This window comes from Passer domesticus, chromosome 3, assembly GCF_036417665.1.
Source record: "Passer domesticus isolate bPasDom1 chromosome 3, bPasDom1.hap1, whole genome shotgun sequence".
NCBI classification, from domain to species: domain Eukaryota; kingdom Metazoa; phylum Chordata; class Aves; order Passeriformes; family Passeridae; genus Passer; species Passer domesticus.
In genome coordinates this window covers 14801379-14825941 of record NC_087476.1, presented here as the reverse complement: position 1 = coordinate 14825941, position 24563 = coordinate 14801379, and the positions used below count along the sequence as shown (strand labels likewise).

Genomic DNA, 24563 nt, shown 5'->3' with positions numbered 1-24563 from the left:
CTTACCTCTTTGCTGTCCTGTAAACAGAAAATATCATTTTTATTGAGGATCATTAAAAGACAAAGAGCTCATCACAAAACTGTTTCAACACTTATTTCAGACTTTGTCTTTTCTTAACAGACTTAATAAACTTAATCATCCCATTAATACTAAGGAAAAAAGGCACTAACCTCATTTTTACTAGATTGCACAGATTCATTTTCTCTGCAAGACTGAGAGGAGTCACTTAGCAACCTGTCAAAAACAAAAACAAATCCCTCCAGCTCTTACTCACGTTTTCAACAACTCTGGCAACCTTGCCATTTTAATCAATTCTCTCAAATCTCAATTTGTCCCATGCTGCTCTCAGAATGAAGCTTGTTTTATTTTGGTGTTAGTGCATCTTTCTGATTTGAATTGTTCCTTAATAGAATGCTTCCAAAACTACAGCAGCTTGAAATTTTTTAATTAATATAATTATTTCCTGATTATTCAAGATGAATTCTAGCAAGTTATTATGCTGTGTAAGCTTTCTTCTAAAATAACTAATAAAAATACACTAAAAAAATAAAAATCTATCCAAATTTTAACCCTAATTGATTTTTTAAGATATTGTGTAATTTTGTGCATATAAAAATACACTGTTTAATCAGAGTTATTGAAATAATTGAAAGAGTAAAAAATCATTTTACTCAAACTTGACATTTTGTATCTTCACAACTGGACATAAATTAATATAATGCAAGGAATAATTTATGTATTTAGAGTGAAAAAAAGAAAGAATATAAGAAAAAAATGTGCAGTTATTTTTTTTAAAATGCATATTCATGTATCACATACAAATTGTCTCTGTAATAGGTAAATCCTATGAAAGGCAGCTGGTTTCCCACGAAGGCTTTGGGGATTGGAAAGGTCTCCACATCTCCCTTGTCGTCCTCAATGTCATCAAAATTACTGCTATCTATATCACTGCTAAGCTCAGGAACAACAGGAGCAGCAGCTATAAAAAGGGGAAAAAAAGATGCATTTCACTCCAAGACTCAGTCACTTGCTATATACAGGTATCTCTCTACTGTATTATAAAAGACTGTATTATATGTTGTCCTTAAATAACTTGGAGTTAAATACATATTAACTAGACAGCCAATCTGGAAATATTACTAGGAACAATTTTTTCTAGAGCAATCTATTTTTGTATTCATTGCCTAATGCATAGACCATTTAGTATGCAAGACATATTTGCTCAGGTAATCACACTTGAGAATATAACTTCAACTACAATTTTTAAACTTCTTAGTAAATATATAACTTTAGAAGTTATGACAAGCTTATGAGAACTGACATACTTTTCTTTTTTACCTAAAGCTATCAGGTTCTCAATACCTTACATGAAAAGCAGTAAAACTGACAAGACCACTGTCAAACTACTGTCTTAATTACCAGAAGATTAAAAGTAAAATGCAAGAAAACAAAAAAAGTCTCAAAAGAAAAAAAAACAAAACCAAAACCAGAGAAACAGAACCTAACATGCATTCCTTTTAGTTAAAATTCTGAACCCTCCAATTCCATTGTTTAAAATTGAAACTTCTACATCAAAAATATGATAATAGAATTTTTAAACTGATTTACTTACTCTCTCGAATGTTGTCCCAGTTCCACTGATCACTTCTGAAGAAAGGGTGATGCTTTATTTCTTCAACCCCATTTCTCCCAAGTCGCACATCTCTAAACAACAATTAATCCAGAGTCACATTAGGAAAAATAGCTACTTTTGTTTTTGTTTTTTTTAAATTTTTTTAAAATTCTGACTTGTCTATAAGCAGCAATGAAACTTTCAGTACAGATTGTCTGTGCTAACCACACTAATGGTCAAACAAAAACAAAATTGAAAAACCACCAACCACTAATGTGCAGTTTCTTATATAAAATTTACTGATTCTTAGCATGCACTCTGCCTGTGACTGCTAAAATGTCCAGAATCTGGAGTCTGCCACGTGGGGAGTAAAGCAAGAAAGTGAGCACTGAGGCAAAAACTAAGAAAAAACTAAAAACACAAACAAAAACTCAACACCCTTGGGGGAAATAAAACTGCAGAACTTACGTGTCTGCCAAACCACATGACAGACCGTAAGACGCAAGTGAAAGAAGGTCTGACTTGCTGCACAGAACAGTTATTCAAAGCTGGACTAAAATAAATATTCTAAGAATTCCATCCTCTGCCCCACAACTAACCCTGACACGTCTCTTGCTGATATTTGCCGTGAAGTAAATCTTAAATGCAGCAAGAAACTTTTAGTTTGAACAGAGGAGTCTCTCTTGAAACTACGTACAAGAACAGGACATAAAAACAATGCATGGAAAAGAAGCCATAAATCACAGGGTCAATGTTTAGTCCTTCTTTAAGTGCTTCAGCAGTGATCACGCAGCATCTGTTTCAAATAAATTGCTCGAGCCCTGTGTTAAACATAAACAGGAAGAGGGACACACGTAGTAGAAGTCCACCTTACTACATTTACACTATTAAATTCTAATCATATTTTCTCTCTAGCCTTCAGCTACTAAGGGTGAAAAATGCTGATAAATAAAGCACATCCTTCCTGACCAACTGCAGGCTTGCTCAGCAGAGCAAACAATCTCTCTTTGAATGCAAAACCCATTATAAGGCACTTTGTTTTCCTAATTCCTCCTTCTATAGTGGCCGGATGCCCTGCTCCAGCCAAGTTCAGGTGGTCACAGGAAAGCATAAGAAGGCATCATTGATCCAGAGTTAACTGTGGACCTACACTGTTGTTCTTTTAAATCAGTAAAATTGAAGATTATCTCTGCTTTCTGAAAGTAAGCAAAATGTCAATGTTCAGGTCAAGAACAAAATTACACAGGTTAATTTCAATAAGTGGCTTAGTTCCATCAAGGGAAACTTCTAGGATATTTTTTGGGAGCCAAAACAACAACATTGCAGGTTTGTTAGCCATATTTACCAATTAATGCAACAAAGCAAAAGAAAAAAAAAACCAGTAAATACATGCTTACTTTCAGAAAAGTATTTCCTTCCACTTTTTTTAAGTAACTCTCACATAGACACTGAGCAAAACAATTCTGTCCCTGCCTTGGAGGTTACGAATTACTTTCAGCCTTACAAGTTTGTTAGTGCAATTGGAAGGATTTGTTCAGCACAAACTGTGTTGTTAACAAGAGCTGTCAGAACTGCTCATAGAAATAAAATACAATACCTGGAAAAAACACCTCAGAAGAAAAACTAGAGAACAGGAGGTTTGGCAGAAGAGATTTGAACAGAAATCAGGAGAAGTAGGAGAAGGAATTAATTTTTACAATGTACCATCCAAAATAAAAAGAAGTGCCAGAACAGTATGTGCACTTACCTATCAGTTAAAAAGGCACAGATAAGGTTCTTTGCATGCTTAGAGATTTCCACATCATCAGGGAAATGCAATGAGTTCTTATGATCCATAATTTTACTATATGTTCCTACTAGTGAGTCTGCATAAAAAGGAGTATCACCTGAAAATAAAATAGTAAATTGGCTGTGATTTTATATCATGTTTAAGGGTTATGTGAATAGAATAAGACAGAAAAGATAATGAAAAGTCTACAAGCAGTTTACCTAGAAGAGTCTTTTATTAAGAAAAAGAAAAAATTTGGACATACATTGTACAAATAATGTATACTACTAAAAATATTCCTTCCCTAAAATGTCTGTGTTACAAACTATACCATTTTCCATCCTGTCTATCATTACCAAAATTTTGCCTGGGAATTACATCTTTTGTTCTGCCTTAAAGCTCTCAATATATTTTCTAATTTACATAATGGCCGACACCCATGTGAATCAATCTTTAAACATTCCAAGGGTAAAATGGACCAAAACTCATTAAAGACTTGCTCATGCACATTTGTTGGAAGGAATCCACCAAAGCTCTCTGAAGATCATTTCAGAGGCACACAGTCTATCCTCCCTAAGGCATGCCAGCTCTGAGCAGGAGCCTTCCCAGTGTGTTACCACACTGTTAAACCCATATTAATAAATCTTGTTGACTGACAAATTACATCAGCTTGAGTGCTCATATTAACATGGAAGGTGGTTTTTAAAATAATTGACTTTTCTCACCCAGAGGTTTCCAGCCTAGGCTGTAGTTAAAGATATTTGCAAAGGAACTAGACTTAAGAAAGGTAAAACTGGGGCAAGTGAAAAGAATGGTTTGTGATAGAAGCAGCTGACAATCAAATTAACTGGCAAGATTCTTAACATACAAACGGTTTGGGTCTGTAATCAAAAAGCTGCAACTTTCACAGGAATCCTTTCTCCCAACCAATCCACAGGTTTAACAGAGAAGGTGAACAAGGTGAACGTGAGCTGGGTTCTCTCCTTGGTTCTGGTGTGCTGCGTGCAGGCAGGAATCACCCTGCAGCCTTCAACTAGGAACTGAGCATCTCCAAAGCCACAAACATGAAAAAATGTACACAAACCAATGGACAACAACCACTCTGCTTTTGAAAGAACAATCCCAACTTTTGTCTCGTTCTGTCGTTTTATAGAAAACTAAGAAAGTAGTACACACCAGCTTGAACTTAACTTCTGGACTTTCAGTAAATTTATTAGGTTGCCATGCCAGTGCATTGCAGCTGGGAATCACTGATATTTGCTGCTGCCTCCCTCTTTCCCAACCTTCTGCTTCTGTCTTGGAAACAGCTTTGATTTTGGCCACACCTCAAAACTATCTTAAGTCACTGAACTAAAATTAGGATTCATCCTGTGACCAACATTTTACAGTTTAGTCAAGCACACAATAAAATTTTCATTTCATAATAAAATTACCATTTTCATTAGTTCTGTGGCTTTATCGAAACCAGAATACCAAAACAGTTTCTGTGCTTTCTTTGAAGTGCAAAATTTTAGAAGACCATAGCCAGAATCTGATACATAAGTACAGATAAAAACAGATACTTTCTACCAGTATGTGGGATATGGAGAAATTAAGTAATATTTTCCTCCTAGATACAAGAAGGAAAAAAAAAGAGGCTCTGAAATGCTGAGAAAACATTCTGGACAGCTATGCCCAATATTTCAAGAAATGAGTAATTTTATTTACTGCTAAAATTGTTCATCAGTCTATTAAACCACACATTCTTAAAGTCAAAATGCTGTAATTCTGAATGAGTTGGAAATAGTAATAGGATCATATGTTTAAGTGTATTTCCTGTCTCAGCATACCAGAAACATCAAATCTGCAATATTCCCAGAAAATGCTGATTTTTAATAATTGTATGCTCAATTCCATCCTTCCATAATCAGTATTTTCCTACCAGACTATCATACTGATTGTCACTATATTTTAAGATGCAGATGACTCATCTTCTTAACAGATTATATTCTATGCTCATTGCCATAGCAGTCCAGTATATTTTATTAGAAAATCCTGACTCAAGCACAAAAGAAAGAATTGAGCCATAATTCCACACTTTGACCTAAAAGAAGACACTGATGTGCTGTGGAAAAGGAGGAGGAAAGAAAAGAACAGGCCTGCCCTTGCCATTCCTCTCTTCCTCTGTGTCCCTGCAAACTCAGTCCTGCCTGAGGTGGCACAAATGTGGTGAGGTAGCTGACCCCAGTTAAAACTATTCTAAGAATTAGTTTTAAGCTGAACCAAGTCAGGGAACTAATCACTGAGCAAGCACGCAAACAGCTGTCACAGCACCAGAGTGACAGAGAGCAAAGAGAACAGCAGTGAGCCACAGCAAGTCAGAAGCTGTCAGAGGTATGAACAGCCTCCACGCAGCAAAGTGCAGCTAAAGGCACAGCGAGGACTCAATGATATGTCATTAGCAGAAGAAATCATTACTTACCAACTAACATCTCAAAAAGGAAAACCCCCACAGACCACCAGTCACACTCCCGTCCATAATAGCCATCGCCCCCCTGTGATTTCAGGACTTCTGGCGAGATGTAGTCGGGAGTCCCCACGGCTGTGTCGCAGCGCACCATTCCTGTCTGGGCAACAGCAACAACACAAAAGGCTCAGCTCAAGGGCCCTCTGAGCACCTCTCCAACCAATTCCTCTGTTAGCAGGACAGAAAACCATCAAAATTATAGCCTAAAATACTTGGTTTGAGGAGTGTGTTTTAAAGACTAATTATAATTCAAGAAGCAATGTGGATTGAAATGACATTTCTTGGTAATATCCTTACCCCTGCCTACTCCGTAGTATTTTTCTTGACTTCATCTTCTCAAAATTCAGCAATTTTATTATTTTTACCATTGGTTTTAATATGAAGGTACACAGCGTATCAGACTGCTCATTTTCTCATTTAATTCAGGGACAAATTTTAGAATCATTTTGACAAGTTATGAATTCTAGGCCTACAAAGCAGATACATAACAATTTTGTCTAATTCAGCCAATAAATCAAATTACAGGTAAATTTTTATACATGCTTTGCTTTTGTTTATATATAGAAAGAAGACTAAAAGGAGAAGCTATTTTTAAAGAATAGCAAAGCTTAATTTTTTTATTAACATATTACCACAATTGTATCTATGAAATTATTCCTCATACTCTGCTTCACACTGAGAAACTAAAAATGTAGGAAATGAGTGATGCAGAAGCATCAATCAGGTCTGCCATCATTCTGATTCAAAGTTATAAGTCTTGTTTCCTTTAGTGAAATTCACTGAATTCTCTCCTAAGACCACATGGATGAATGACATGAAATCCTGGATGAAGTTAGAGAAGTACCAAAAATACACTCATCTTTTATTCTGTTTCCTAATCTGAAGTTTTATCTAAACCATTTTACAAAGGTTTTTTGTGCCTTTTCCAGCAAGAATGGCAATATATATTAATTTTGAATAGTAATACAAAATATTAGTAGCAACAACTAAGTTCAAAATACATAGTTAAATAAAATAAGAGAACTATTCGATTTTGGAATTGTACTGATACACAAAATTTAGACACCACATGACAATATTCTTTCTCATATACAATATGAACTTTGAAAAGCTTTTATTTCTGTACTAAAACAGAATCCAGAAAGTCATGAACCAGCAGGCAAAAACTAAAGGGATGACTGCATACTGTAAAGACCTATGGAATACTTCAAATGTCCTCCTGGCAAGTGCCTATCTTCTATGACTCTATGCTAAAACTGAAACCTAAAGGAATTTTAAATTCTCAGTTCCAGAATGAAGAGATGAAGAGCAGGCCAAAGAACTGAACAGTAGAACAAAAAAAAAAAATACTTCTACAATAAGAGAAGCCTTTGCATATTAATATCAAGCTCAATGGGCCATAGCTCTCTGAAGCACATGAAACTGGTTCTATTTATTCCCCATAAAACTCTCTACTTTCTGTCTCAGGAACTAACCTAGAAATGCATTTACAGATCACAGAACAGCCTGACTTGGAAGGGACCTGAAAGATCATCTGACTCAACCAGTCAAAGGAAAAGGAGCTGATAAAAGATTATCTAGCATCCTGTGGGACTGCATTACAAAATGGGGATTCTACCAAGTCCCTCAGGAGGTTGGCCCATTATCACCTGATTATGAAATTCCCAGATTTCTGTTCTGCTCATTTACACACTTCTTTCAAAGAACTTTTGGTGTTGTTCTGTATGTATTTTTAAGTACTGGATACCTTTAATACCACAGTCAGATTGTGGTCTCTGGCATCGAAGTTGAGTAAACAGGGACATGCTCTCTGTCCAATACAGAGCACCTCGGCATTCCCTTCATTCTGAAGAGACTTAAATGGTGCTGTTTTCTCTGGGCAATGTGTTTCAAACACAGCCTCTATCTATGCCTGAGTAGCATTCTTACTGTAACAGTTGTCATGCAAAGCTTCCTGTCAGGAGTCTCCGGCCAGTGTTTTACCTGAAACTTTTCTCATCACCTCAAAAGATCATGGTGGACCTTGGAACTCCTCTCCTGCAGATATGTGAGAGATGTACAGTGTAGTGCACAAACAATCTTAAAAAATAGGTTGTCCAGGAGACACAGCTCTTGCAGCTCCTGACAACTTGGAGGTGAGGCTGTCATGTTTCCCAGCATCACTCCACATTATTATACTGCTGAAGACAAAGCAATTCAGGTTTCATCTTCGGGAGGATCTCCATCAAACCTGAAGGACTTGCTCTCTTGAACCAAGGCTGACAATCAGGCTTTCACTCCCTCAGGAAATTCCTTCCAGTAAACAAGATCTGGAGGGTGTTTGTGTGGAAACACGAGGACTGCACACATCAGGTGTTAACAGCAGACAATGTACCGAGGCAAGAAGGATCCAGAAGAGTTCTTTTCACTGGACAAGCTTCAATGGGAAAGAAGCCAAGTTCCAAAAAGAGGAAAACGCTGCTTCTTTCAGCTGAACTGCCTGGGCTGAGGCAATAATCCCAAGTGGCAAACATCCCATCTTTTGGTCACATCTTTTTCAACAAGTATTCTCTGAATCTGTGCTCTGATGAAAAGCTCAGCGAGCACAGGACAGTGCTGAGCATGGCAACACTGGGAGCTCCTGGCCCTGTGACACCTACCAAAGCCAGCTGCTGTTTTGTTTCTTGCACAACACCTGAGGATTAGACAGACTGGTGAACCCTGCCCTGGTCTACCTAATATACCTAAATACCAAAAATGGGAACCACAAATCCTACTAAATGTTTGAGTCTAACATCATTCTTTATTCAGCAACAGAAATACTCACTTAGATGCAGATTTTAAATGAAACAACTAATTAAGAAAAACCAAGACAAACAATGAAAAACAATGCCACAAACCCCCAATTATCACAAATTATTTACAAAAACAGAAGTTCCTTTTATGCTGGGAAAGATCACTAAAACACTTAGCAACTCTTCACAAAATGATAAGGAGAAATTCTGCTGCAAGTGTCTGTTCTGGCCTGGCCTGGCTGACTTAAGCAAACACTGAACAGAATTTCACAGCAAAGGTCAGAAAAATCCCTCAACAAATGGCAGCAAAATTTTCCTGGGTTTTCAACAGCATAAGGAAGATGCTAATGCTCACTACTGCTAAAAGAGATCCAAATCCAAAAAATAAATAAGTATTGGGTAAGCATATATTTTTTACGAATCAGTCTGCCAACACCAATATTATATTTACACAGCTGGGATGTGTTCATGTTTTGTAAGAAGTAGCATGAGATTTGGAGACAATCCAGAACCTCTCAACTTCTAAAAGCTTCCTGTAGAAAGCTTCTCAGACTTCTAAAGCTTCCTGCACAAAAAATTTTTGCCATTCCAGTGACTGTGAGAAACTCTAAGAACTTAAAATTTAATCCTTTTAAAAGTTAACTTCTCTAGGAGATCACTGGTCCATTGATGATACCCGGTCTAAAGTGGAGCTCACTGTAGCTTTATGAGAAACACGGATGCATTTGTCACATTTACAGTACCATCATACAAGGTATAGGTCCTAAAATACCACAGAGGATCACCTTTTTTTGGTAGATTTAAACTGTGAGCTTTTTGATGCTTTTTTGTTGTCGCTTCCAATGAACAACAGATTCTTTTAAGACATTACAATCTAATTACAATTAAGATACCAAGTACTACTTTTGATTTTTTCAATTAAAGTAAATGTTGTCCTCTAAAATACAGGAAAGGAAATCAACAAAATGGAGGTACATATTATCTCTGCCTTTAGACTAACAACTACAACATCACCAAAACTGAAGAGACTGAACTTCAATAAACAGCTGCAGTTGGACAATGATGAAATTAATATGTCATGTGGAAAAAACCCACCCTGAACAGACACAGTACTTCTGGATACTCCTGAAGAGACATTAACTTAATGATGCAGATGCAAATTAAGTAGATAGCAGAAATTATATCAAGCACTGCCTAAACAATAAAGAAAAAAAACCCCAAAACATAAAAGCAAGTACGTTTAAAAGGATCGCCCTTGCCAACACTACTACAGAAAACTTTCAAAGACCAGGTAAATCACAGCACACATTCATATACAGTTTTTTGTATATGTTATTATCTTTCAGTTTTTCAAAGGAAGAACAGTTATAGTGTTTCATAGGAAGAGTATATTCTGTAAATTACAGCACAGCACTCTGTCAGGCAAGATTCTAAGAGTGCAAACTACAAAAGGTCATTTTATTTTCAAGTTTTTTTATATAATATAAAGTATCCTGTTAAAAATATTCTTATACAAACTCATTAGAAAACTGTATTTGGCTGTACATGGCTAAATCTGGACAATTAAATAATTTTAACTGATATCTTGTCATCCTGACAAATAACTAACAGATTTTGATCAATATATCACATACTACTGCTGCCGTACTGTGACCTCATTTGAATGACCACTAGAGGATGCTATGAGAACAATTAGATGAAGGACAAACACCCATGGAATGTATCTTGCCTATAAAATAATTTCATTTACAAAAAAATGTCATCTCATGACCTGTTCCAAGATTATTAATGTTGAAACTAAGAGTTATCTTGCGAGCTTTTCACACATTTGGCCAAAAAAATGTACCTTAGAAATTCATAAAGGCACATGCTACCAAAAATGGCAAAGAGTAAGTTTACATCCTTCTTCCATGTGAGAGAACAGTTTATAACAGAAAAGGTTACACTATTTAAAGTACTCTTATATTTAAAATAGGAAACAAGAATCAGCTTTCTAATCAAGTAGATCATTAGATGAATATTCCTTTGGGTATTGTACTTCATAAGAAAATAACCTTAGATATAGATGTAAATTGGAATTACAGTATAATAGATGGTAAATTATTCAGTTGCATACTTACTTCATCCATTTTCATGCAAGTGCCAAAATCTGCCAGCTTCAGATGCCCATGCTTATCTAAAAGCATATTGTCAGGCTTCACATCTCTGTGTATCAAGCCCATGGAGTGAATTGCATCAAGAGCAAGAACCACTTCAGCTGTGTAGAACTTGGCCCATTTCTCAGGCACATCGTAATTGCTCATAAGGTTTACAAGATCTCCGCCTGGCATGTATTCCATTACCATGTACAAGTATTTGTCATCTTGAAAGGCACAAAATAGCTGCAACATTAAAAAAAGAAAGGAAAAAATTGCAATTATTTTTCAGACAGCTAGGGAAAGGAATAAAGCCCTTTATATTGAAGTTTCGTTGAACCTGAGAATATTTTTTCAAGAATACTTTTAATATGCATAAAATATACATTTTTCTATTAATTATGAGAGTATCTTGAAATTTACTGAACTTCAGAAACCCCTCATTATAATTTCTGAGAAAGTATAAAACTATTTCCTGATTATTTTAATACTATAGGCATCTATCTATCTATCTATCTATCTATCTATCTATCTATCTATCTATCTATCTATCTCTCTATCTCCATGTTTCCTGGTATTAAGAAGTATCACTGAGTCAAAATGCAAAATAACAAATCTGAAACAGGGAGTATCATGTTCTGATTTGAAAATAAATCAACAGTGAACAGCATCTTAGACTGTTTCCAAATTTTCTATATTTCAAATTCCTTACCTCTGTACATGTTTGCAAAGTCACTGCTGACTTTGTCCTAAATCAACACATATTGAAATAAGAAATAAAAACAAAATATTCCTGAAGAAAACTAACACAATACAAAGAAACTGTTCTTAACAATAAAATACTAGTCTGGTGTAAGTGGCAGTCAGTATATTTCCTACTGGCATGATAGTGAAAGTAAATTCAGTCTCTTTAAAATGTATTTCAGACCTAGAGTGCTGAAGTTTTGGAGATTCCACTTGGTTATCACCACGTCTGAAAATAGCCCAGTCCAGCAAAAAACATTACTATCAAATGTTCAGTGACAGTTGTGAAAAAGTCTCTGAAAGTCTCATCTTATTTCTTGGGAAAATTACCTCAAAAACTAAAATCATTTACATCTTTAAATTACACACAAAATTAAAAGGCAATTTAAAAATAGGATGTGTGGAAAGAATGAAGTCAGAATCAGGGAAACTGTGGAGGATGAGGAACCACGACAGGCAGGCACGTTATTATGGAGATTTGACCTTCAGATTAAAATTACTAGAATAAGTAGTGACAGAAGACCTAGATTAGAAATAAATATTTTAATACATATATGCTGCACTGTATTTGTTTGCACAAATGGATAATATATCCAATATATAGTACAATAATTGAGTGGGTCATTAAAATCCAAATGAAAATTCAAAATAATCTCTATTTTGTCACACAGAGTGATATTAATATAATAATAAATAACAGCACTATGTCTTTATACAGCACTTTTGTTATTACTCTCAAGGGATTTAATAAAAAAAATATGAAACTATCTAGGGATCATGTTTCATTTATTTTTCACATTCAAGACTAAACAGAGAGAACCAGTGTGATCTGTCCCAGTTTCTAGATCAGAACAGGACCTACATTTTCTTCAAACCAGCTCAGTGTCTACCCCACTGGACCACATCACCTAAGTATATCACACTAATACACAATCATAGAAGGCACAATTGCAACTACATTTTAGTTCATTTGCTATTTACAAATGCAGACACATATTTATATCCTGCTTGTGACTGTTTCCTTTGAAAATCCATGCCATGCATTTCTCATTACTTTCAACTGCATGTGAAAAATAGTTCCTGACAATTACTGTTACTAAAACAAAGAACTAAATAAAAAATCATCTATTTGTTTAAGTATTTCTGTTGAATATAGGCAAGAGCACAAAATGTGTTTAAAGAGCAAAACATATTTGTACACCGGAGGTAAAGTGTTATGAAAAATATATGGAAAGCTTCAAGTCAGTCTTATCAAATATACAGAGGCATAGAAATGCATATGAGACCATTTACCTTAATTATAAGGACTAACAATTTCTCCAAGCACACACTTTCACTACTCCTTTTGTTAATTAGTACAATTTACCAGTTACAACAAATAGCAATGATCAGTACCGATTGTTCCCAAAGGCACAATTCACATTGCAGCATCTTGATGACACATGTCACCAGGCAGCTGCGAGTGACAGTGTCCAAAACCAGAGGAAGAAGTCAGCTCTCTGTTCCTGGACATGCTGAATGCTGATGTGAGCTCAGAACTGACCACTACGAGAAGATGGTTTCAAGGAAACCACTGTTACAGCCCCTGTTTTGCAGGAGACCAGGACTGCACACTCATCCATATATCAAACTGCAGCTGAAAAGACACTGGCTATTTAAAGCACTCTTAATACCAATTGCCTGTGATCAATTGACTGTATCATGAGGAAAGACTGCAAATACCAATCACATTTGTTTCTACATTCCTATACAGAATTTTTTACAGTTGGAAAAATAACTTATTATTCCAAATAATTATGTAGGCATTTCAAAAATCTATTTAATTCTGTTTAATGATGAATTTGTAGTAACTAAAATGCAAATTAATCTACTTTTTAACACAGCCAAATATACAAAACTTAGTGAAATTGCTGTAAAAATCTATTTTTTAAAAGTGAAAATCTGAACCTAAACCTTGATTTGAGTTTCAATGTAAATTCAAAACCAGCTCAAGACTGGGAAGTATTATGGTCTCAGCATCATTACTATCGCTGTTGTTGCTATTATTTTACTTTTACACATCTTCCTTACCTGAACCACCCAAGGGCTGTTGGCAAAGGCCATGATATCTCTTTCTTCCCAGAAAAAGGCTGAATCTGATCTCTTGATCATTTCAAATTTACTAAGGAGCTTCATTGCATAAACCTTCTGTGTCATTTTATGGCGAACCTGTTGGTTGAGAAAAGAGAATCAACCTTTTTAAAATGCCTTGTTAAAATCTAGGTACCAGCATAGTATGTTTCTGCTATGTTCTGCTTTCTGGGATGTGATGCCTTCAGGTCTTCATACATCCAGTTTTCTACACAGGGAGGATTTGAGAACTTCCAAACCTTAAAAGAAAAGTTTAACAGCTGCTCAAAAAAACCTACCATAGCAGGTAATAAAGTCTAACTCTGCTTTTATTTTCTTATTCTGAACACTGTCTTGCTATTGAATTCATCCATGTTAGAAACTGGGCAAGCAGTCCGCTTCAATCTCTGCCAATTTTTATTTTACACCAAAACATGACTGCGTCTATTTCTTTTCCCAAGCAGTTCTTAAATTCACTTTAAATGGTGTAAAATGAATGCAATAAATCCTGTTGGAAAACTGGAATTAAAGCTTTTATTACAAAATATGAAAATTCTTTTGAAAACTTCATCTGAATTCTGACATGAAACCAAATCCTTAAATTGCACATTGCAGTCATTACTCAGCTAATTAATCATGTGATGTGATATTTTATTAAAAACTATTAAAGTAACAGGTTTTTAACATTCTTGAGTGTTTCTTAAAGAAATCAATGTGAGAAATATTCAGCTGTAAGAAGTTTGAGTCATCAGGACCTTAAGTTTCTGCCTATTTTTCTCCTATTAAAATAAAAAATTCATGGACTACTTTTTGATATCAATTCATGAAAATCGGGAAATGCACCAGAAACTGAAGTTATGGTTTTCTGGTGCATTTAAAACCTTTCACGTCTAGTAAATAAAGCAGATCTTCTAACGTCTTAGTTTCACTCAATATCTGAGTTTAATTATGTTACATGAAAGAAGGTTTAATAGGCTTTTCTGAACAGCTGTAGATGCTGGTCCATGACACCTGCAGAGCAAAGCTTCAGAGAGGCACCTGTTTGGTCTACAGATCTGGGAACATCAGACTCCGGGTCCTGAGGAGCTGCAAAATTTAATACTGCTGAAGGAACAGAAGTAGCATCAGGTGGAGGGGTAACCTTGGGAAAAGCAAGAACATGAACAGAAAGAGGATTATTTACGGAGTTGCTGTTCTTGAAATTGGGGTTTTCTGCCTTCAAGATACAGGTGGAAAGGTTTTATTCTCAGTATCTTGCATAGTTTAACACTAACAAACAACCTTCTCTACAATTAGATCAAAAAACCTCCAACCTAACACCAGAACAGAAACACAGCATCCATGTGCATTAACAACTCTATAAGTATATTTTGGAGGATTAATTAGTCAGCTAGTGAAGGTGTCCTAAAACAGTATTTTGAAGTCTAACTTCTTCCTACTTACTAGTAGGGATAATTTATAAAGACTTGGTGGTACACCACAAAGTATACTCCTCTAAGTAGAGCTTTTGTAATCCTGCCCAAAACCAGAAGAAACACAAAGACCAGAAACCTCAAAAAGATATTGTTCAATTGAAGATGCATTTTCTGTGAAATTTCACGTGGAAGCTCTCCAATGTATTTAGTAGTTTAGAATTCCTGAAGTCACTGTGTACACTTGCCTAGGTGCAGTTAGAGTAGCTACCTGCATTTAGAAAAAAAATTGTCTCACATGACTTGAGGAAAAAAAATTCTTGAAAGTCATCACAGCCTGAAGGAAGCTCATATACAGTAGAAACAAAGTAAAGAGGGGTGGGGGGGGCCCAAAATCAGTCTGTACACCTGTCTAAATAGGGCCAACAGGTTATTGGCTAAATGATTTCTTGAGAAAATTTCAAGATGGGCTCTTTCTCTGTACAAAAAACAAAGCAATAACAAGAATACTGGCACAGCCAGAGACTAAATATGTCTTGGCACCCCTTGCAGGTGAGCAGACCTACCGCTGACACTCCTCCTCCTATCAGCACCATGGCCCCTGGAGACAGCCTTTTGAGCTGCTAGTCACTCTGCTCTTTATTCAGAGCTATATTTGTACATACAGATATTAGCTCATACAGCAGATTATTCATGTATTAAACTGTCATGATGTTTCAATTTCTTCCAACTGTTAAAATGAACTGCCAAATTTAAACTGCAGCTCACCAGAGTAACTCTCAAAATAGGTAGGAAAATCCCTTCATGCCATTAGCACTGAGTAACATGGCCTTATTTAACTCATGAAAATGCATTAAGAAAAAAGAATTTCACTCTGCTTCAACAATCTAATATTTTCAGTAAAAAACATGCCTCCATAATTTCCCCAGCATTCACATGGGAAGACAATCTGTAGGCAAAGAAAATAACACATCAATCTGAAGGTATCAGATTTAGTACACATTATTGGCAATGATACGGTCTCTTTTATGATTTTGAAAAAAATGACAATCCTAGAGTGGAGTTTTGAAATGAACTCTAAGGCTTGAAGTAATTACAGGTATCCTAAAATAACTAATAAAGCTGTAAGAAATTACTACAGAGAGGGTATCAAAGTTCAAATCCTGACAAATTTTCAGGTAATAAGGCATGACTGATTTATCTGCTTTAATACAGAACTGTACATCAGCAGTGATGGGGAATTAAACCTAATAAACAAAGCACTTAATGAAGAAAAATAAACCAGCATGGTTTATTTTTGCAGGCTATGATGACCAGTGCTTTGCAACACTAAGCAATCAGACAGTATAGACTGTCACTCAGACCATCCTGTAGCACCCAAACACAAGGAAGTGTTAACTTTGCTTTAGTTTTCTCTTCCAGTGCATGAGCAGGTCAGTCTGCTGTGTCACTGCAACATCAGAGTCCTTCATGGTTAGACCTGGGAGAAGAAACTAAGGACAAGTTTCAATTCCAAATCAAGATGATTTTCCACAAGTGAAAACAAACAAGAGGAACTCAGGATGTGCTTTCACAAATAACTGTTTCTGCGTAAACCAGAAGTAACATATTAAGTACCATAATTCAATTTTTCTGTCTGCCCTAGACACCAGTCACTTTTATTCACGGCACTGCGTAAGAGAAGAAGTCATCTGGCAATCATTTTCTTAGTTTTCCCCATCACTACAGACCCAGCAAAATGAGACCAGAGCACAAGTGTGGAGTTTAATACTTCTGGATTTATAAGGAAATTGTTTCTCCACCACAGTCAGATGCTCAGACCACAGTCATCTGATCTCTCTTTATTGGACCATTTTTAAAATTTTTTGGAGGGGAAAGGAAGAGGAAAAATCAAGCCTTTTTAAAAAAATTAGTTGTAAGACACAACAGTAGAGAATGTATTTCACTTTCTTGACAGAATCTGGAAAGCTGATTGCTTCATATCAGTTCTTCAGCAAGAAAATGCTGACTTATGGAAAACAAAGAAGACTTATGGAAAACAAAATTAAATTAAAGAGGTCATAGCTGACTATTTTAAGTTGCAAGCATTACAAGCCAAAAAACGAGCATACTAATATAATCATTAGAAACATATAATAAATATTTGTGCTACAATTCCTGTGCACAATAACACATACTGATAACACAACATTCATTAATTTAACTCATGTACTCAATCATGTTTTATTTATGGTTCTTTCTGTATTTAATCCCCACTGAAGCAGATTTCTATTTTGATCACAGAAAGCGTTGCAAAATATTTTCATTACCGCAAATCCATTATCTGCAACAGTGGTGTCAACATTTTGAATGGATTAGAAATAGACAGAGCTTAGCTCAATAGTTTAAACTTGTACCATACCTTGTGAGGCAAAAAACTGAGGTATGTATGTCCACATCACCAGCTAATATTAGTTCAGATCTGCAGTTGTATTTATTAGCCCACTGCTTTTCAGCTGTAAGACTACATAACATTATGATTTCTACTTGTATTTTTACTCTGCAGAAAAAGTGTTCTTTTCAATTGACATGAAGTACAGAAGAGCTCTATATGAAGACACAGAAGGTTCTTTTTTATACCAAGGATTCTTGCTTTTTTTGAACGGCTTATTAAAGGTTTTTTAAAAATCCCCATGACAACAACACAATCCAAACCCCATCATTGTATGACCAGGTTACTAGGCATTTTGTCATTACATTTTAATGGTCGAGCAAATGAAAAATAAAGTTTGTCTTCAGATCCCTCAAAGTGCCCAACTGCAGTATGTACACTACAAAAAATTATCTCTTCCTAAAATTTAAATTGTGTATGACATAGTGAATTAAGAAAAAGTTTCCAGAACAAATCAGGACCTTCTATTTGAAATTAATTGTTAAAAAGAAAATAAAAATAATTTAGAAAAACTCTTCTGTTCTTAAGAAATACACATATGAAAACAATTCATTTTTTCATTTTTAGATGTCACACTCATATTTCCTGGAAGCATCCAAGAGAATTACATTTTGAAAAATATAGTTCTCTTGGATGCTTCCAGGAAATATGAGTGTGACATCTAAAAATGGCACATGATTTTTGTTATTGGGACTTGCTCTCTTTCATCTCCTACCCCCTCAACAAATGGACAATGAACTCTGCTCCTTACAACTTGATTTTTCACTGACTTCACATGCCAGTGCATAAGGAGCATCTCTATTCACTGCTCCATATGGACTAATGTAAAGATACAAATGTCTAATAAAAGACTTTAAAATAAACCATTTGATGTGACTCTCATCGAAAAGACATGGACTCGACTGCTTTCATACAAACACCTTGCAGCAGCCCCTTCACAAGAAAGTAAGGTTCTGCTGCAGGTTTTGGTTTTGTTTTTCATTTCTTGCCTATCAAGATATGAAATCATACAAGGATATAAATATACATAATAATTCTTTAAAGCCTTGCTAGAAAATGATGATTTTTGGAAATACTCCATTCCATATTCATTCACTCTTCTGGACAAAAACAAAGTGTAAAGGACCCTGACAGAAAGAAAGATAAGAGAGTGCTACATTCTCATGCTACTAGACTTGGATGAAGTTGTCTTAAAAAAATGACATAGATGAATAAAAATTTAAAAACTAAATTGCTAATTAGATGTTGCTATCTGCCATACTAATCACATCTAAATTTGCAAATTACCCATGAGTCATGCAAATAACATTAGGCTAGTCAGAGGGGTTTTTTTTTCCAAGTTCCAACAAATTTCAACACTAATATGGAAAACAAAGAATTTTATAAATGGATCATCAATTTATTGCCATTATACACTGTGTCTCCTATAAGCCCTTCACAGCTTAGATCTCAACACATTCCTCAACAAAATTCCAGCATATCAATGTATCTTCCAAAATGGTTATACATTACAAGACAATATCATTTTCCCAGCTACCTAGTGCAAAATTACCACCGAGCAGTAAAATGCCAGCTCCAGGTCAACAAGTACAACCAAGAGAAAATTTTTTGTTACCTTGTGGTAACAAGATAACAAGCTTCAATTGCAGTACATTAGTTGCTCCCCTTTCCATTGAGTTGCTTCATACCTCTCGTCCTCTAAAAATACTCACCCAGAAAATCACCATGGATCAGCTGGTGCACAGTTATCTGTTAGCTCATGATATTTGTCCCTACTGTTTGCATTCTAGATTCTATCTGGCACTTACATCCAATACTTATTTCAAAACTGACACATCAATCCATCTCATACATAGGTTCACATTTTTGTGCCACTTATCAGACAGTAGGACTTGGAAGTCCTGGAAAAATCAAAATTAAATGAAAAGACTACATCTGATACATCAAGTTACTTTTTGTAGTGTGATTAGCTTTTTTTTTATAACAAAATTTCTCTGCAATAGAAATTTTAAAAGTAATCTCATTCATACTTTAGATATTATATTGCATACAATGTCAAGTGGACAATGTTATGGAAGGAATCTTTTAAAAATCCTGTGAGTCATGCCACTTAAAATACATTGCCAGCATCACAATAACAAAAGCAAAACAAAAATCTTTTGTCGCAGTGTTCACCTGCTCTTTTGTGGAAGGTTTCACATATTATTATACAGTGATACTTCTTGCCAAAAAGATTTAGAATTCCCATGAACTGCCTTTTTAATTTTGATCAAAGGATAGAAAACATTCCTGAGTTCTTCCCTTCTTATCTATCATATTTTAAACTCAGATTTACTGTTTACTATGCACAGAAACAATCCCAATACAATGAAAATTACACTTGTTCTTTTCAAAAGAATTTTTAAATATAAAACATGAAGATTGAGGAAGGTTTTGGTTAAAGCTGTTAATCTGTCTAAATATTAAATCATTACATTCTTACCAGCTGCACTTCTCCAAAAGCCCCTCTTCCAATCACCTTAACAACATCATAGTCTTCAGCTTTCATTTGTAAAGCTCGGATTTTTTCCACAATCTTCTCATCTAAAACAAATCAAACAGAAGTTGCGATAATGCATGAATTAACAGAATACAATTTTAGCTCTTCATTTAGAGTAAAAATAAGCTATTTTTATTCAAATGTTTAGAGTCTTCTTGGTAATTCTTGAAATCTGTAGTCACTATTAATATCCCCTTTCGTTATTCTTTAGCTGTCTACCTTTAGCTTTAACAAATGAAATATCTTTCATATTTTGCTGACTCTCATTTCACACCTCTAATAATCACTCACAAGCTTATGGGAAGATTCTGGAAGAGAGCCAGAGATGCCTATCTGGAATTTTCAATCATTCCCTGCTACCCGCTGCACTCCCAGGATCCACTGACACTCCACTGATAATGCCAAGGTGGAGTATGTGGTATGCAAAAAGCACTGCAGGTGCAACCTGCTCCTACACACCTGAAGGGTTCAACAGCACTCTCACGGCAAGAAATGTGCCATGGTAACCTTCATGGACAACTGCAGATCACACAAAGATCTGGCACATCCACTCACCCATTCCATATGAAACACTGATTCAGGTTTACATATGCGTATGTAACTGCTGGCCATCTCACACTGCTTTTTTGGTGTTCACTGCATGTGTAGTTCTACACTTTTTAAAATGATGTCTACAATACTCTATTCAGCATTCTGCAGATAAGCACTGCCTGTCAGTATGTGTCTTATCAGCAGGTGTGAGAATCTGTAAAAGGGAAAACAGTGAAATTCTGATCTCTGACGAGTTCTAAAAACACACAAGGTCCTAGAGACTCTTTAATCTTGTAAATGATGCATGCTATGAATGCATTCCCAGCTAAATGCATTTTTTAAAATCTATTCCTGTTATGAGGACAAAAGATAATGTAATCAGTGAATGGAATCCATAATACTGGAGGTAATCTGAGGCATGACAAACTCCTACACACACTTAAAGGAAGAACAAAACAAAGCAAACAGATGGCTGGTGCAAGAACTCTACCAGGGAAGAGTATGAAATTGTATGAAAAGCTGTGGATGCTTGTATTCAGAGAGGGGTAGAGGTTTATACTGTGAGATCCCTGTTAAGGGTCAAATACCATGGAATTTTATCCCTAGAAAGGCATTAAGGAGGATCTCAGATCTGAATACAGAGGAGAAAAGGATGAGAAATACAGTTAATCCAGTATGACATTAAAGATGACATGGTCTAAGGGAGTTAATGATAAGAACATCTAGTAAATAGCTTAACCATTCCTACATATGCATGAAGAGCAACTTGGCAGGTCACAAGCAATCCAAGATGCCTGACCATCAGGAACACTTCTTTTCTTCCAAACAAGCAATAAGCCATTTTACTGAGTTCTAACAACCCTCAAAACAACCAACTAACTCACACCAGAAAGAGCTCTCCTTCTGCACAGAGTCCTCTGAAATCAAAAGATGTTGAAGTACAAGACTTAGCCATAAGAAGTGATACTCATTTTTCAGTCATGGATCATATCAGTATCTGTGTGTGTTGTACAACACAACACAGGGATTTCAGTAGCAGGGACCCTTATGTCTAAGTAGGAGTGCAACAGAAGTGGACAAGGAGGCACTCTTTGATTTATTACTCACAAACAAGAATGAACTGGCTCAGGAAGACAAAGTCTGTGGCAGACTTGGCAGAAGCAACTGTAAGATGGTGGAATTTAAGACTCGAACAGACCTGAAGAAGGAAAATAGCAGACCTTGGACTTCAGGAGAACAGACTATGGCTCGTTTGGAAAACTCACTGGCAGGATCCTGTGAAAAGCTGCTGTGAAGGCCAGAGGAGTGGGCTGATCTTCAAAGATGATACGTTCATAGCACAAGAACAGTCTGTTCTAGTTAGCTATCGAGCTGTTCTAGTTAGAAATCGAGCAGGAATGGCAAGGAGCCAGTCTGCCTAAATGGGCAACCTCTGCCTCAACTCACCACAAAAGGTAAAGGTTTGGAACATACAAGCTGAGGTGGGTTACCCAGCAGCAACCTCCCAAACCAGAAAAGATGGAATTGGGAAAACCAAGCTCAGCTGGAACTGAAACTAGCCAGGATTATGAAGGGATACAAGAGACTCTATAAATACATTGGCCATAAAAGAAAGACTGAGGCAAATATGGTCCCACTGCTCTCAGTGAGGGAGATGATCTAGTACCAGGGACATGGAGAAGATCAAGGCAGTCTATGCCTTTTTTGCTTCACTTCACTCTCAAGCCCTCCTCAGAGGCCTCCCAGCTCCAGTGAAGCAAACTTGACATATACCAGGATACGTCCAAGTGTGCTGAAAACACCAGTCAAGACCACTACCAGGCTGTTCTCTATCACCTTTGAAAGGTCATGGCAACTTGGGAAGGTGATGACTGGTAAAGCACAAATGTCACATCCATATTCTAAAGGGACAACAAGGAGGCTACAGGGTGGAGCAGCAGCCTGACCACACTGCCCAAAACGATGATGGAGAAAATTCTTCAGGAATCCACTTCAAAGCACACAATGCACATGGAAGGATAAGAACAGCCAGAATGGATCTAGAAAGGACAAATTGTGTTTGACTAACCTGATTTCCTTCAATGATGAGATGTCTGTCTTGATGGACAAAGGGAAAGCAGTACGTTTCCTTGACTATAGCATGACTTCCAACCCAACATCTGAAAGCATCTTTATAGCGAAACCAGGCTGACATGGACTGCACAGAGGAATTACCAGGACAGTGGAAAAGTTGCTGCAGTCACAGCCAGTGGTTTCAGGTTCAAAGCTGACACACTGGAGGACAAGGTGGCTTCTGTGAGTGACCCAGACAGGATGAGTAACGAGCTGACAGGAAGCTCACAGTTCAACAACAGCAAGTACAGAGTCCTGTAGCTGGGATGGAACAGCACCACACAATGGAACAGGACGCACTCACCAGCTAGAAGGCACCATGAGAAAGAGGACCTGACAGCCCTCGTGGACAACAAGCCAAACAAAGTGGAATGAGAAGCCAGCCTTTGCAGTGACTGTGTGAGTGAGTACATGCTGGTAAATGCACAGCCAGTAGGTTGAGGGAAGTAGATTTCCTCCCCAATCTGTCATTTGTGAAACTGCATTTGGAATATTATGACTAACTTTGGGGTCCTCAGTGCACAAAAAATACTAAACCTTCCCTAGCTTCATGGAAGACCACCAAGATACTCACATGATGCTCAAGAGAAGCTGTGAGAACTGGAATTGTCCAGGTTAGGGATGGATAAATGGTTGGTCTCAACAGAAGCTGAAATGAGGTTTTACTTCTAAGGGGTACAAAGTGAAAGGACAAGAGTCACCAGACAAGATGAAATACCAGAAATCCTATTTTGTAGGAAAAGCATAGTAAGAATGGGGGAAAGGTGCAGACTGTCAAGTGTAGCTAAAAAACTCCATCTTTGGAAATTCTCAAAATTCAACTGCACAGAACCTAAACAATCTGATATAACATCAGAAGTGGCTTGACTTTAAGCAGAGAGTTAGACCAGCTGACCTCCAAAGATCCTTCCTAACCTGTGGAACACAAAAACAAAACTGTATGTTTCTTCTGAGGAAAAGACTGGATGTGACATGGAAGGGGAGAGATTAATGTTACAATGAGAGAATGATCTGCTAGTAAAGTTGTAAGGACAGAGGCAATTAAAATCTCAAAAAGTAAACAAATCTGCTACATTCAGTGTACTTGTAAGACCAAAGTTATCCAGTATGTCAACAGAAAGAAGAGTTGAGAGAATGATGATGTTGTTTCCATACAGAATCATGAAAGCCTAGAGCAAGAGCACAGGAAAGCAACAGTTCTTCACCCACACCAAGTTTATTATTTTTGTTAATAGTGTTAATTAATTTTGCAGATTGCAAAGGGAATGCTGTGTTTGGAACCGCAGATCACAAGGCCTGGCACTAGACAAGGAAGATAAATACAAACTCACAGGAAGCAGCAGTAGAGAGAGAATATCAGCAAACTTCAAGTGACAGAGAATGTGCAGTTACATGTTTGAATATAATGTTACATCTCATTAGACATGGGAATGACATGAGTTTATTTTAAATGTTTCTGACATATTTCAATGTTTTCAAATATGTGAAATGAGCAGGGATCTAAAAACGTGAAAAAGCAGTGTGCAGTTTTACGCAGCTCAATATCTGAGAAGAAACTCACAGGAATACTTCTGCATAAGGTAGAAACCATAAACAAAATTACTACAGCTCCAGTGAAACTCTTCAAGCATTAAATAATGCAAACAAGCAATGAAAAACCCAAAAATATATGAAACAACCAACTGAGGAGTTACTAGTTTTATCATCCCTGGGAAATGCTGAGAATGGAAAATACTACTTGCTTTGCTAAAAGATGAATGGAATGGAATGGAATGGAATGGAATGGAATGGAATGGAACAGTTAAAAGTTGTTAAATGCCTCTTAAACACTGACAAGCTTGGGACATTGATTGTCTCTCAAGGAAGCCTGTTCCAGTGTCTGACCACCCT

At 36.4% G+C, this 24563-nt stretch overlaps 1 protein-coding gene across 3 annotated transcripts in view; it reads right to left on the bottom strand.

Annotated features, from left to right (window-relative positions):
• Positions 1-24563, bottom strand: part of ROCK2 (Rho associated coiled-coil containing protein kinase 2) — a 103356-nt gene that overhangs the window by 32347 nt on the left and 46446 nt on the right. For all 3 annotated transcript variants that reach the window (XM_064411939.1, XM_064411937.1, XM_064411938.1), the window contains exons 3-10: positions 19974-20074; positions 13610-13747; positions 10781-11041; positions 5842-5986; positions 3360-3498; positions 1613-1704; positions 820-979; positions 171-234 (exon numbers count right to left, since the gene is read on the bottom strand). In XM_064411939.1, the coding sequence (XP_064268009.1) occupies positions 171-234; positions 820-979; positions 1613-1704; positions 3360-3498; positions 5842-5986; positions 10781-11041; positions 13610-13747; positions 19974-20074 (1100 nt within the window). The remainder of the gene's footprint in view (positions 1-170; positions 235-819; positions 980-1612; positions 1705-3359; positions 3499-5841; positions 5987-10780; positions 11042-13609; positions 13748-19973; positions 20075-24563) is intronic.